General features: G+C 39.8%; 1 protein-coding gene across 1 annotated transcript in view; it reads right to left on the reverse strand.

Annotated features, from left to right (window-relative positions):
* Positions 1-16,042, reverse strand: part of GALNT17 (polypeptide N-acetylgalactosaminyltransferase 17) — a 147,481-nt gene that overhangs the window by 70,481 nt on the left and 60,958 nt on the right. Inside the window, exon 5 of the mRNA XM_053454914.1 lies at positions 4,741-4,915. Within this exon, the coding sequence (XP_053310889.1) occupies positions 4,741-4,915 (175 nt within the window). The remainder of the gene's footprint in view (positions 1-4,740; positions 4,916-16,042) is intronic.

Below are 16,042 nucleotides of genomic sequence, written 5' to 3' on the forward strand. Positions count from 1 at the left end.
CTTATTATCTAAGCAAAAACAGAAGGGAAATATTCTCACGGAAATCCATGAATATGATGTTGTTATTGTGGAATGCTGTGTTAACATTATGCTATATGCAACAGGACCCATCAGTCTTCTGACTCATCAGTCCACCGAATATTATATCAGAAGTCTTTGGATTTATCAAGATTTTTTTTTTTTAGAAAATATGAGATGAGCCTTTGTGTTCTTTATTATTAGCAGTGGTTTTCACCTTGCAACTCTCCCATGGATGCATGTCTCATTTTGGAAGTCTCATTCTTATTGTGGAATGAAGTGAGGCCTGCAGTTCATTACAAGTTAGTCTGTGTTCTTTTGTGGCCTCTTAGATGAGTTGTCAATGCTCTGTTCCAAGTTTTGTAGATAATATAACTTACAGTTGATTGCTGGAGTCTAGGGCCTCAGAAATGGCTGATAGATTTCAATGACTTTGTTTCTCATCTGTTGTTGAACTCCTTTAGATTGCAGGCATCATGTGCTGTCGTTTGAGACCATGTAGTCTACTTCACTTTCCAAGACCGGTTCTATTTCGTTTATGTGTAGATTCAAAAGGGATGGCAATAGTCATGTCTGGTTGTGTATGGTGATATTGAATTCATTCTCAATTACATTTGCTTAATTGGCTGATTTAGTAAGGGATAATTACTTTTTTCACATAGGGCCAGGTAGGATTGTATAGCTTTTTCTCATCTATTCATGAAATAACCATTTCAGAACTGCATTTTGTGTTTACTCTAATTATCTTTGTCTAATATTAAAATTAGTTTGATGATTTGAAACATTTAAGTGTGACAAATATGCAAAAATGTGCACAAGCAGCCACCAGTGTTAAAAACCTGTATTGCATCTTCATTGAATTCAATGAGCTCCATTGAATTAAAAGTAAGCTCTGTTCAAGGTTAACAAACAAATAAATAAGCCGATGTCATAGCGGTCTGGAACACATGTCACACATCTTATTGAACACTATGAAATCTCATCTATGTACCAATATCACTATACTCTTTAATAAAAAAACATCAAGTAAGAAAAAAATCTAATAAATCAATAAATACTAATTAAATAAAGCAAAAGGAAGGATTCCAGCACCTTATAATAACCAAGAGATGGCGAGGACAGTCCCCCTCTTCCCCTACCCTGTTGGTCATGTTGGTGGGGGTAATAGAGTAAGCAGTTATTGATTACATCAATATATATTATATAAATTATATCATGTATTACTTCTTGAAACTATTCTTGGGTAACACATGAGTAGTCATCCATCTTTAAAATAGTTCAGCTCAAAAGCGCTTATGTTGATTGAGCATAAAAATTTCCTTCTGAAATAAAAAATAGCAGAGGAGATTTTATCCCCTCTGCAATTGGCTAGTTCATGTTAAAATTATCACTATGACACATCTGGGATACCCTCTGAACAAAACACATCATTTTTATGTAGAGTTGATTAATATTCTTTCAAATTCTATTTTAGTTTCTGAAAATGTGAAAAACTGTAACATTTTACAGCAATGTCAAGATTAAAAATGTACACATACTGGAAATCTCAGCATCTATTGGTGTCAAACATTCACTGCCTGCAGGATACACACAGACAACCTCCGCTGCTGCCGCCACTTCCGCCGGGGCTTCTATGGTGGAGCATTAGAAGGATGCCGCCGCTCCATCATAGAGGTCCCCAGAGGAAGTGCTGGCAGCAGCAGATGCTGCCGAGAGGAGGATCCGGGTCCCCTGCAGCGCTGCAGGGGATCTGGATCTTAGTCTTGTAATCAGACCTCTATTTGAGGTATGATTAGAAGATGACCTCAAATATAAGCATTTGCTCTGAAAAAAACCTAGTCTTATAATCGAGCAAATACGGTATATTGTCAGCAGGGCCTAATATTATCATATATTGTCAGCAGGGGCTAATATTAGTATATATTGGCAGCAGGGGCTAATATTTATATATATATATTGGCAGCAGGGGCTAATATTAAAGAATGAAAAATAACTGCCATTTCAGCTGTTATTTTGAAATCATATTTCAATCGCGGTCTTTACTTCAAAGAGATAAGTGCATATTATGTAGTTAAAAATGCATGTCTACCGTGTATGTATGTAAATACACCTTTGTGTGTAGTCTCATGCGCTTCATAGTGTCCCTGAATGGCAGAAATAAAATGTGGTCACCCTAGAGGCATCATCTACCTGAGAGCTCTCACATGTTGCCTGTCAAAGAGAAAACCCTGCACCACTAACAAGAGGCCCTGAACTGCTGCTTTGACATGCCTCTTGAATGGAAAGGCCAAAAGTGTTCTAGGGTAGGCTGCTGCAGTGGATGTCTATGAATCAGTCACACTCCTCGAGAAGGAGGCTTCACTAGTAGTGGTGGTTTTATTTTGTGCTTTACCATAAAATAGCTTACAAGCTATCTTCACCCTGGATCCTGACCCCTCAGTCATAATAGTGTCTAAAACCATCCCTAACTTTGGTAGGTGGGGTGGACAAGATTTTAGCAATAGTAGTAGATTGAGAATGTTTGTTGGTACTGCTGCAGCTGCTCCATGCGACTCATGGTAGGGGTAGTTGAACTTCTGACTCCAAGCAAGGAGGCTCCTGCCTAATTTTGACTGGTATACTAGTGGTGACCTGACTACTACTTTTTCGTACACGCCAGCTGCCAGCTCTCCCCGACCCATGAACAATAGAATCTCTCCTTCTCATGGACATTTCCAAATGTTTTAAATAATTAAAAGGTATACCCCATACTCACACAGTCAGATTTTGTCACCAATATGTATTATTCTGCAATGAATTGAAGATAAAAAATATTGTGTTGTCCACAAATTAGAGGGTTGGCTGGTACGAGCATAAATAGACACTGTGACCTGAAGCACACAAGCAAGCCTATTAGAATGCCTGGTTTTGTCACCAATATTTATTTATCAATGAAAAATAATAGATGATATGGTAGAAAAATAAAAAAATTACTTGTCTGCAAATTACAGGTTTGGCTAGTAGCATAAACGGGCAACAGTCTTAATCAACTAAACTCAGGAACAGAGGAAAATGTCTGCTATAGTCCCTGTAATACACTACAGTAGTCACTACAGCTTCTCCAATGCAACAAAGTCTACTTAATAATGTTAAAAAGGGGGTGCTGGGGTATACTTCAGTATGCCCCCTTGGTTAAGTTATATACACGGCTATGAAAAAGTATTTGCCCCTTCCACATTTCTTCAATTTTTGTATATTTCAGATCATCAAATTCATTTTGATATTAGACAAAGATAACCCGTAGGAAACACAAAGTGCAGTTTTTAACCCCTTAATGACAAAGCCCGTATATGTACAGGCTCAAAATGCATTGTTTTCAATGGGTTTAGGGACCGCCCATTGTCCTTAAGGGGTTAAATGATGATTTATAGAAGGAAAAACCTATGCAACCATACCTTGCCTTGTGTGAAATCAGTACCTAACTCAATAAACCAATTAACCCAATTAAATTGATGATTGGGTTCAATTTCACTAGGCTCACCCAGGAATGATTGCTGCCATCACTATTGAATCTAAACGTCAATTAAATATAACCTGTCTTGCAAAGTGAAGTACGCTTAACGTTCTCGAAAAGCAGGACATGATGCTGTGATCTAAATAATGTAAAGACCTTTACATCTATCAGTCTGGAAAGGGTTACAAAGCCACTTTTAGAATTCTGGGACTTCAGCCAACCATGGTGAGAAGTCTACATTATCTACAAATGGAGAAAACTTGGAACAGTGGTGACGGCAACTTATCCAGGAGGTCACAAAAGAACCCTAACTAACATGTAAACAACTACAGGCCTCACTCAGTGTTCATGATTCCACAATAAGAAAGCGACTGGGGCCACTTGCTGTAATTGATGGAAACATGAATTATGGTATCTACCAGAAGGAGGAAATGTTTGCCATCTGTTCATGACCTAACGCTCAAACACAGTTGGGTTATGCAGCAGGTCAATGATCTGAAGCACACAAGCAAGTCCACCTTTGAATTGTTCAAAATAAACATAATGACTGAGATATTGAGATATCGAGGCATGGCCTTTAAAAGACAGTTCATGCTCGAAAACCCTCCAATGTGTCTGAATTAAAATAATTCTGCCAAAAAGAGTCGGCTAAATTCCTCAACAGCGATGTGAAAGACTCATTGCCAGTTATTGAAAGTGTTTGATTGCAGTTACTGCTGCCAAGGGTGGCACAATCAGTTATTAATGAGGTTTAGGGGGACAATTGCTTTTTCACATGGGTAATAAAGGATTCGATTAAATCTTTACCTTTAATGAAATGATCATTTAAAAGCTGCATTTTGTGTTTAGTCATGTTGTCTTTGTGTTATATTAAAATTAGTTGGATAATTTGAAACACGTACATTTGACAAATGGAAAAACGGAAGAAAAGTCAAGACGGGGTAAATACTTTCTCACAGCACAGTACCTCCCACTTCCCCCTTAGTTAATGTGATTTACTTGCTTTTCTCAACTCACATCAACTTACGTCCATTTGACTTTCTTGCAATCCAATGTATGTTGTGAGTGCAAGCGTTAATGTATAATGATTAGAATTATAACCTTTACCATATTTTTCAATATTTCACAATTAGCATGACTTCACAATTCATCTCCCCAGGAAATGTGACCGCATGCTTCACGGGTAGGGATAAAGACGTAAGTCCTGAAGGATGTTTTTGTTTACATACCATCCCGCAGTAAATTCTACATGCGCATCAAAAAATCCAGTGATTTGTCCAGTGGCTACTTTCCAGCCTTCTATCCGTGCTCGAATCAAGCCTTCCCTCTTATGGTTTCTGACCACTTTAACCAATCCTGGATATCGCTTATGTACATATTCTTCCAAAGGGCCCTTTAGCTCTTCTATAGAACACATAGACAAAAAAAGACATAAATCAAATTTGTTTACCATGTTAACCCAAGCATAATTTAAAACAGATTTCATTTACTACTGAACTCAAATAATGTTAATGCTACTTACTAGAATTTTTTAATACGGTATAGGCTGTCTAATTATGATCTATTAGGTGAAATTTGTTACATATGATCAATCTGACTGGTGATTGTAGTAACAGATAATAGTAGACTCACAATGGCCTTCTACCCTCCCATTAAAACCATCATGCATAATACTCAATATCCAGTATCTCTTAAACAACAGTCACAACAGGTCCTTGCTACAACAGGAGAAAAACATAAATATCAGTAGAACTATCGGCTCCTTGCCTACCTGCTCAGATCAAACATTGCAATGGTGGTGCTTGTTGCGATTAAATCAAGTCCGAGAGTCACTTGGCAGGGATAAATATATCATACTAGACTGTGTTCTTTTTATTCATATAAACTATGCAAGTGTCATTTATTCATTTATATGATTTCCTGTGTATACGGTGATAAACCGGTGAATGACTTGCATATTAACTGTGTCTACCACCAATGAGAATGTTCATTAAAAATTAAAACAACATTATACATCAGTTAGTATGAAGGACTTAAACGGGTTAAGATTAATTTTCTGAGCAGGCAGAAAATATTGAACCCTTTCCAGTCCTTTAAGCACTTTCATATGGCGTTTTGGAAGTTGAAACTTTGATAAGTAGATCCACAGAGTTACTGGCAGAACCTAGGATAGTGATCAAAGATTTTTTGATCTGTGTCCATTCACTAGATGACTTCCTGTTGGCAAGTGAAGGAAGCACTGCTTTCAGTTTTGCTGTGGGATGCTGCCAGCAAGTTCAATTTCAATCGGAAATCATAAGGAAGCCACGCATGCTTCACATAATTGAAATCTCAGATACTGGTATGTGTCAGTTCTGTTAAAAAATAAAATATCCTCACGTTTATATTTCTCTCTTTCTTTGTTGCTCTCTCTTTATATATATATATATATATATATATATATATATATACATACACACATATATACATTTAATATATAGAAATATAAACATGAGGATAATTTATTATATATATATTATATATATTAGACTCGTGCATTTGGATTCGTTGAAATTACAAATTTACCGAAATGAAATCCAGTCCAGACGCCCGACGAAATACGTGGGCCGCATTCACATTTTATTCACACACTCTCCCATACTCTCACTCCCTCCCTATCTCCCCTGCCGAACACTCGCTTCTACTGACCACTTCTGCATCTTCTGCATCTTTTATCTTCTGTCTTTTACCTTCTCCCTTCTCTTCTATCTTCAATCTGCTATATTCAATCTTCTGTCTTCATCAGAATTTCCGCACACATAACCCAGCTGGAACTTCCACCAAAATGGAGGCCGTTCCGCTGATGTCCTCTACCTGATCCTCCAATCAAGGGAATGGAAGTCACTGAAAGCGCTGCCATTTTGCTTAACTTGAATTTAGGACTTCCTATCCTCAATCCTTCAATCAGAACGTAAGGCAAAGAAGAGCTAGAGATGACTAGAGGATACAATGGTCGTGAGATACTTACACTGGGGGACCACAATAACCAATCACTAATGATTGTCCTTGGTACCCTTTTAAAGCGTCATCTAATCAGATTACATGTTTCACCTTCTTGCACATTTTTCCTAGGTAAATTCACTTGTATGGGTGTGGTGCCCTGTTCTGGACATGCGTCCCATTCATTGAAAATGTGCATGAATGAAATTCATTAGATGTGTACAGCTGAGCCCAAATGCATCACACTACCTCTTATATCACCAACCTGTATATTGCTGTATGGATCATTAATAAACTTTGTATACAATCTTTGCGTTAATGTCTTATTTTCTAACTCCAATAACTAATGAATGCACGCATTAATTAGCATACAGGAAAATGCATTGGAGTCAGGCCCGGACTGGCCATCGGGCACACCGGGCATTTGCCCGGTGGGCCGGGCCACGGCAGGGCCGCATTGACTGCAGCTCCAGGCCCCTACCCTACCTACGGCCGCATTAACGCAGGGCATAAGGGGCACCTGCCCCTTAAGCCCGCCGCAACTGCGACCGGGTCCGCCACTCTAAGGGGCCGGGAAGTCCCCACCAAGGCCGGCCTTACGGGTCTGCGGCCGCACAGGGCTTAAATTAAAACATCGGGGTTTTTTTTTTTACTTTATTTAACATGGAGGATGTTAAATAAAGTTGAAAAAAAAAAACCCCGATGTTTTAATTTAAACCCTGTGCGGCCGCAGACCCCTAAGGACGGCCCTGGTGGGGGCTTCCCGGCCCCTTAGGGCAGGGCCGACCTTTGGGGTGTGCGACCGCACAGGGCGCCACACTCCAGGGGGCGGCCGCCACACTCCAGGGGTGGCCGCTCATCAGGGGGTGCCAACTTGCGGCACCCGGCACCCCTCCAGAGACGGACAGTAATGTCCGCCGCTGGAGGAGCAGGCTCGCAAGGGAGCGGTATCGGAGGTCTTTAACAGACCTCCGGTTCCCTTGAGTGATTTTAAGCCGGGTTCAACCCGGCTTAAAATCACTCAAGGGAGCCGGAGGTCTGTTAAAGACCTCCGATACCGCTCCCTTGTGATCCGCGCGGCAACAGCTGCTGTGCGCCGGGGTTTGTTTTCAGATCCCGGCGCACAACACTGAAGCCGCGCCCACCGCTGTCCGTGCCCTCTGAACCAGGAAGAAGACAGAGAAGACAGAAGAACTGAAGAAGAGGAAAAGAAGCTGAAAGAAGAAAGGAAAGGTAGGAAAGCATTAAGTGAGAGTGGATTGGTATGTGTGTGGATCAGTATATATGTGTGGATCAGTATATATGTGTGGATTGGTATATGTGTGGATTGGTATATATGTGTGGATTGGTATATATGAGTGGATTGGTGTGTATGTGTGGATTGGTATATGTGTGTGGATTGGTGTGTATGTGTGGATTGGTATGTGTGTGTGGATTGGTATATGTGTGTGGATTGGTGTATGTGTGTGGATTGATATATGTGTGTGGATTGGTATATGTGTGTGGATTGGTATATGTGTGTGGATTGGTGTATGTGTGTGGATTGGTATATGTGTGTGGATTGGAATATGTATGTGAATTGGTATATGTTTGTGGATTGGTATATGTGTGTGGATTGGTATATGTGTGTGGATTGGTGTATGTGTGTGGATTGGTATATGTGTGTGGATTGGTGTATGTGTGTGGATTGGTATATGTTTGTGGATTGGTATATGTGTGTGGATTGGTGTATGTGTGTGGATTGGTATATGTTTGTGGATTGGTATATATGTGTGGATTGGTATATATGTGTGGATTGGTATATATGTGTGGATTGGTATATGTGTGAGGATTGGTGTATACGTGTGGATTGCTATACGTGTGGATTGCTATACGTGTGGATTGCTATACGTGTGGATTGGTATATATGTGTGGATTTGTATATGTGTGGATTGGTATATATGTGTGGATTGGTATATGTGTGTGGATTGGTATATATGTGTGGATTGGTATATATGTGTGGATTGGTAAATGTGGATTGGTATATGTGTGGATTAGTATATGTGTGGATTGGTAAATGTGTGAGAGTGATGGGTGTTATGCTGTACCATTTCCAATGTCTTTTTCATGATCTAATTATGCTCTAAAAGTACATCATAACTCCCATCACTCTATACTGTTCCATACAGTGGCAGAGCTGGGAGGCAGAGGCCTTGCACCCCCACTGCAGGACTCCTGAAAGGTAAGTGAACTTCAAAGAGGGAGAGGGTAGATAGTTAGGAGGGGGTAGTTGCGGCGGGCTTAAGGGGCTCTGCGTTAATGCGGCCATATAGGACCAGTCAGTCCGGTCCTGACTGGGCCTATTTTAAGGTGGGGGCCTGGAGCTGCAGCTCCATTAGCCCCTAAGTCAATCCTGCCCTGCCGCGGGCCCGGTCGCAGTTGCTGCTTGCTCCGGCAACAAGGTAAGTAGGGTGAGGGAGGGGGGTGCAGTGAGAAGGGGCAGAGGGGGGGTTAGATAGTGAGAAAGGGGGAGAGGGGATAGATAGAGGCGGTACATATTGAGAAGTGGGGAAGGGGGTTACATAGTGAGAAGGGGCAGATAAGATTAAGAGAGGGGGTAGTGTGAATGCGTATGACAATTAATGAATTCATGTGAGGATGAATTGCTTGATTTGTGAGACTGCATTAATGAATGTGTTAATGATTTGTCTGAATGATTAAATGCAAAGATGGTACATGAAGGGTGGGCTTTAACAATAAATAAATAAATAAATAAATAAATAAATATGGGCTGCTCAGGCTTAAATGCCCGGGCCTATTTTTTGTCCCAGTCCGGGCCTGATTGGAGTACATAAAAAAATATAATTTTGGGATTAAACTGTTCAATAAATGTGGAGAAAATACAAAATGTTATAATTTTTTACAATTACATAGTCTAAATATGTAAACAGTTAAATGAGCCTTGGAAGATGTATTATAATTTGTGTATAGGGCACAAATTATTGTTATAGCGGTTCCCATGCTTCAGTTGTGTTCCTTTTTGCTATAGACATGCAGTACTGAATGACAGATCTGATATGTCAATGTCAACACCACGTTAAAGCTGTATATGACACTATTAATTGTAACTTATAAAAAAAACTTGCTTTCTGTATTTCCTGGAGGCGATATTTTTTTTATTCAACACAAAATATAATAATATTTGCTCCTGAAACACTCTCTCTCTCTCTCTCTCTCTCGACATTATATACAGCCCTGCAAAAGGTGATGGTACTAAATAAAAATAATAATAATAATAATACACACATAATATATAACAAGCACACACACACATATATATATATATATATATATATATATATATATATATACTAATTTATATATAAACTAATGTATGTATGTTTTAATGGTGCCGACAGATTCAAATGATTTACCAAGTGTATCTAACTTGCCATAAGATGTAATCATACTATAATTTACAGAATATAAGTGTTTTTCTTAACGTGCATGCCATGAAACATACTAAACTCATACATTTAATCATGAGTCTCCAGCAAAGGCCTGCTGAATTTAAACGAATTGATATTTATACTTGTGAGGTCATATCTAAATGTATGACCCTTAAAAACAAATAACAAAAAAACATAGTTAGCACAGTAAGCCAACACATCAAATGCATCTATTGCCCCTCCACAAGTACCTTACTGTAAGTTGGTAAAATTTTCTATTAAGTTGCAATTGGAAAAAAAAAAAACTCAACACTGTTTTTGTGAACATTTCTTTTGCTTTAGTAAATGGCCATTAGAAAGCTTTCTTGTGCACAATATCTCTGCCCCTCAGGGGCTATATCCATCTAGTTAGAAGCATGTGGGGAAAATCCAATTTAGAAGCAGTGTTCGCACACACAGGATGGATATTATTATTCTTATAACAGTAATTTTCCATGTGTATGTGTTTTGAAAGAGTCCCTGGCTGGCAGATGATTCTATTGCCCCCAAGGTTCTTTATCTTATCTAATTGAATGTTTTTAGGTAGTATTCGGTTCATTTTACTGTTTAGACAAGTCTAAATGTGTTTAGAATCAACTCTTAAGACAGAAATCTATAAAAAGGAAAACTGTGATAATATAATTTCCCTGAAATGAAGGTGATATATCACTGCAATAAACTGCATTACCTGTGCGTCGGACTGATTGCCCAGTTCGGTTAGCAAAGTATTTCTCATGTGCTATTAAGTTTTTGTTAAGAAAGCTCCATTTTCCTACAATGAAGAACCCTTACTAAACATTTAGTAAGGGATGTGTAAGCATGTATTTGTGCTTAGCTACTGTTCTGTCATTCCAGTTCGCTTTAAAAGTAATATTTCTTCATTTTTTTCCTTAACAGAAAGTGAGTGTAAATTCATCATCCTAACTGGATAAAAAGGTAAGTGCAGATTTATCATTCTTATCATTTATCATTATTACCAGGTCATTTGGAGTGTCGGAAGAGATCAGAACCTGCTTGGCATTCAATTAAATCATCTCTAGGGAGCTGGCAACTCATAGGAAATCGGGTAAATTATTGTATATATATATATATATATATATATATATATATATATATATATTGACTATATATTACTATATTTTAAACAGAGATATTGACTTTGTCTTTCTCTTGGTTTGGACTCAGTTTACACATTCAAATGTATTATCCACCTCAAGTGGCATATATGGAAATCATCTTCTATGATTTAAGTGGAACAGCTACCATCATTTTAATGATGGACGCATCAGCTAGTATTTGTATATTGTACAAAAATGTGAAATATCATGAAATATCATGCATTGACCAAGCAAACCCCCGCTCATTGTGTTATTCAAAGAAAAAGTGCTGGCCCACAGGTTTTAGCACATTTTAAATTACATAAATTTCCTATGTTACCCTGCCTTTACAAAAGCTGTCAGAATCAACCAACAATTTCATATTTTAATGAAGAGGAATGATGGTGCAGATCTTGATAACAGGAAGTTAACATTTCAGCTCTCATGGTTTGGATATAAGGTGGATTTCTAATACATAAGTTGTAAACACTATGATATTGGTTTATTTAGTGTACTAAACTATACAATGGAATTCAGAAAAAGTCAAATATCTCATATAAGAAATAGGGTTCCTAGATATATGCTTGCAATATTGAGAAAACAACCACAAATATAATATAAGTCATGCATTTCTTAGTATTTGGTTGATGCCAGAGGAGGAACCTGCAGGCAACCAATAGGCTCACGGCCTTTTTAACTCCTGACGGCGAACCTATGGATTTCTGCTTCCGTCAACCCCTGTGGTGCTGCGTAGATAAGCCAGGCTAGATGGGGAAGGGAACAGGGAGATTAGTAGACGAAAACAAAGACTAACGTGAAGATTCTTCGTGTTGTGTGTCTTCGGAAATCCGTAGGTTCGCCGTCAGGGGTTTACTTGGCCTGCAGAGACCACTGGTCTCCCTGCTCCAACAGTTAAAAGTGTGTACGAACGACCAATAAAGTCGCTTGTACATACCTTTAACTGTTGTAGCAGGGAGACCAGTGGTCTCTGTGGGCCAAGTTGCTGGACCAGGATTTTAAAAGTCCGACTCTATTGGTCGTCAGCAGAGGGCTCGTCTGCCATAAACCATTGAAGTACAGGTGTACTTCGTTGGTTGATGGCAGAGGAGGCCCCTGCAGGCGACCAATAGAGTTGCTCGTACGGACATTTAAACTCCTGGAGCCAAAGCTGCTGCGTAGTCCATACCGCGTTAACCCCGTATTAATCCCTTCTACAAAAAACGAAGAAAAAAACGAACACGAAGAATGCACACGAATATTCACCTGAACCGAACACAGGAACAGGCGAATATTCGTGGAATACGAAGATTTTTCCCCCCACAAAGACAAACAAGAACAGTTGGCTGGCGCCCAAGTCTAATTATTACTAATATATTTAGAGGTGCCGGCGTCTGTACATTGTTTAGTAACATGATTTATATTGCATGAATAATTCTTAAAAAGGAGAAAATATAACATAGTCCTAACTGTAAGATACTATTCAAGATTACGTTTTGTTTGTTTCTTTTAGAGTTTTAAATGTTCTAATTTTTTCATCAATGAGAGATGAATAGAACAGATTGACATAATTAGTTGGCATAGTATCAAACTATCATGATTCATGGCATATAAAATACTCAGTGCCTATAATGCATAATACTCCCTAATAATTTCAGTTCTAAGGTTAGCCTCAAAAACAATAATTTTGACACGTTACAATTGGCAAATAATAAATGTTTTACAGTGCTATAATAACAGAAATAAATATAAATAAATATATATATATCCATATGACTGTTAACATTTTTATTCAGTATTTTAAATCTTTATTGATTGATTAGAAGACATTAACAAAGATTGAGCTAGGGACATATGGGCTAATAAGAAGTTAAAAGATCTACCTTTGACTTTACAATTATATTGTACATTTCATATTACTTTATAACATTCTAAAACAATGGACAGTTCTTCCTTTTTCTTTTAACTTATCATCCTAATTGTGAAAAAGGCACCATAAAGCGGAAAAAAGTATTTTCATAAAATCCTGAAACAAATGTTTCATAAACATAATAGTTTTATGGGATCAAGTGGTTCGGAATTATTTTTATAAATGTAAATATTATTAAAGAATAATTAAAGGTTCTTTTCATGTACTCTACTAAATTGACCACTTTTTTTCAACCAAATGCAGCATTAGGAACACATTTCCTAGTCTTCTTTAATGCCGTTCCCAGAAAGAATTGGCTTTATTCATATATTTTTTTGGAGGGAACACTTAATTGTGATGTGATATAAAATCAGGCACTGATAGGTTGTTGCCATCGAAATCACTTAACAATGTTTGTTGTTTTATGTGCTTAAAGCTGCAGAGGTAATAATAAAATGTCAAATTTGCTAAGGCTCAGTATATTAACATACCAGAGAGTGTAATTAATGTTTTGCCTAAGCTGAACAGAACCTTGCCTTACTTCACTTGAAATATCTTTGAATTCATTATTCATCCTTGTTTGTTTTTTCTGCTTCTGTATCTGATGATGTGTCTGTAGCCTTTGGCGTAACTACAGGGGTTACAGCGGTCGCAGCTGCGATGGGGCTCCTTCCTCCTATCTCATCATACAGATTCAAAATAGTTTAGAAAGGGCCTCTTTAACCTGGACCACACCAGTGTGCGAGTAGCTGGACAGCAAGCTGCAGGAGGAGCGGTGAGAGGTAAGCAGGGGGAGGTGGGTAGTATGTATATGTGTTTGTATATATGTATATATGTGAGCATGAATGTGTATGAGTAAATGTATGTGAGCTGTGTACCTGTGTGTGTGAGCATGGATGTGTAATTGTGTGTGTGAGCATGTATGTGTAATTGTGTGTGTGTGTGACAGCATGTATGTGTAATTTTGTGTGTGTGTGAGCATGGATGTGAAATTGGGTGTGTGTAAGCATGGATGTGTAATTGTGTGTGTGTGTGTCACACACTGGGTAAGCAGGTTAGCGAGGGGCCTCGGTGCAGGGATGGCGTTGTCTGTTTGTACACCGCAATTCATGGTGCAAAGTAGACAGGCACAGCAGACAGAAGTGCAGGACTGGAACTGGCAAGGCTGATGCTGAAATAGAAGCCCACCGGCAGGGCACACGACTGGAAGCTCACTGGCAGAGCACAGGACTGGACATGCTGCTGGAAGCCCTCAGGCTGGGCACACGACAGGAAGCCCACTTGCAGGGCACACGACAAGAAGCCCACTTGCAGGGCACACGACAAGAAGCCCACTCGCAGGGCTGAAGGCAGGAGCAATCCAGAATCAGGTACAAAAGGAAGCCAGGAATAATTCAGGAACAGGACCAGGGCAAAACAGTCCTATTACTACAATGCCAAGGCCCAGTTTGCAGGAAGCTACAGCCCTTTATACTGCAGGGCAGCAGGTAACGAGGCCAGGTGGCAACAGTAGGAGGAGAGCAGAAACATAGGCAGAGCGGCCACTAGAGGCTGAACTAGGAACAGTCCAAAAACCTGAATACACAATACAGGAGCCAGGAAACCAGGGCAGAATGTCACAGTACCCCCTCTTTAAGGAGCGAACTCAGGACGTGACAAAACTTGAAACGAAGAGGGACCACACTAAAAGGAGCTTCTGAAAACAGCACACTCCAGTCCCTAATACAGAAAACCAGACAGACAGGGCATGAACAGGTAACTAGTCAGAATTAGTACACAACATATTTTCATAAATCTGTAGGTCTTTAACTTTCACTACAGTCCCATCAGAGGCATACCGTGTTTCCCCGATAGTAAGACACCCCCGATAGTAAGACGTATCGGGGGTTTCAGAGGGGTCGGCTAATATAAGCCGTACCCCGAAAGTAAGACATATGTCTTACTTTCGGGGAAACACGGGGGATTTGCCGGGTCCGCCACTCTAAGGGGCCGGGAAGTCCCCACCAAGGCCGGCCTTACGTGTCTGCGGCCGCACAGGATTTAAATTAAAACATCGGGGGTTTTTTTTAACTTTATTTAACATCCTCCATGTTAAATAAAGTTTTTTTAACTTTATTTAACATGGAGGATGTTAAATAAAGTTGAAAAAAACCCCCGATGTTTTTATTTAAACCCTGTGCGGCCGCAGACCCCTAAGGCCGGCCCCTTAGAGCAGGGCCGACCTTTGGGGTGTGCGACCGCACAGGGCGCCACACTCCAGGGGGTGCCAACCTGCGGCACCCGGCACCCCTCCAGAGACGGACAGTAATGTCCGCCGCTGGAGGAGCAGGCTCGCAAGGGAGCGGTATCGGAGGTCTTTAACAGACCTCCGGCTCCCTTGAGTGATTTTAAGCCGGGTTCAACCCGGCTTAAAATCACTCAAGGGAGCCGGAGGTCTGTTAATGACCTCCGATACCGCTCCCTTGTGATCTGCGCGGCAACAGCTGTTGTGCGCCGGGGTTTCTTGTCAGATCCCGGCGCACAACACTGAAGCCCACCGCTGTCCGTGCCCTCTGACCCGGAAGGAGACAAGAACTGAAGAAGAGGAGCGAAGAGGAGGAAAAGAAGCTGAAAGAAGAAAGGAAAGGTAGGAAAGCATTAAGTGAGAGTGGATTGGTGTATATGTGTGTGGATTGGTGTATATGTGTGTGGATTGGTGTATATGTGTGTGGATTGGTGTATATGTGTGTGGATTGGTATATGTGTGTGGATTAGTGTATATGTGTGTGGATTTGTGTATATGTGTGTGGATTTGTGTATACGTGTGTGGATTTGTGTATATGTGTGTGGATTGGTATACGTGTGGATTGGTAGGTGTGTTGATTGGTAAGTGTGTGAGAGTGATGGGTGTTATGCTGTACCATTTCCAATGTCTTTTTCATGATCTAATTATGCTCTAAAAGTACATCATAACTCCCATCACTCTCAATTTTTTCCCAATATAAGACATACCCCGAAAGTAAGACATAGTGGGGCTTTTAGGGATAAAAAGAAAGTAAGACACTGTCTTACTTTCGGGGAAACACGGTAGGTACAATCTGGT

This window comes from Spea bombifrons, chromosome 2 (genome assembly GCF_027358695.1).
Source record: "Spea bombifrons isolate aSpeBom1 chromosome 2, aSpeBom1.2.pri, whole genome shotgun sequence".
Lineage (NCBI taxonomy): Eukaryota > Metazoa > Chordata > Amphibia > Anura > Pelobatidae > Spea > Spea bombifrons.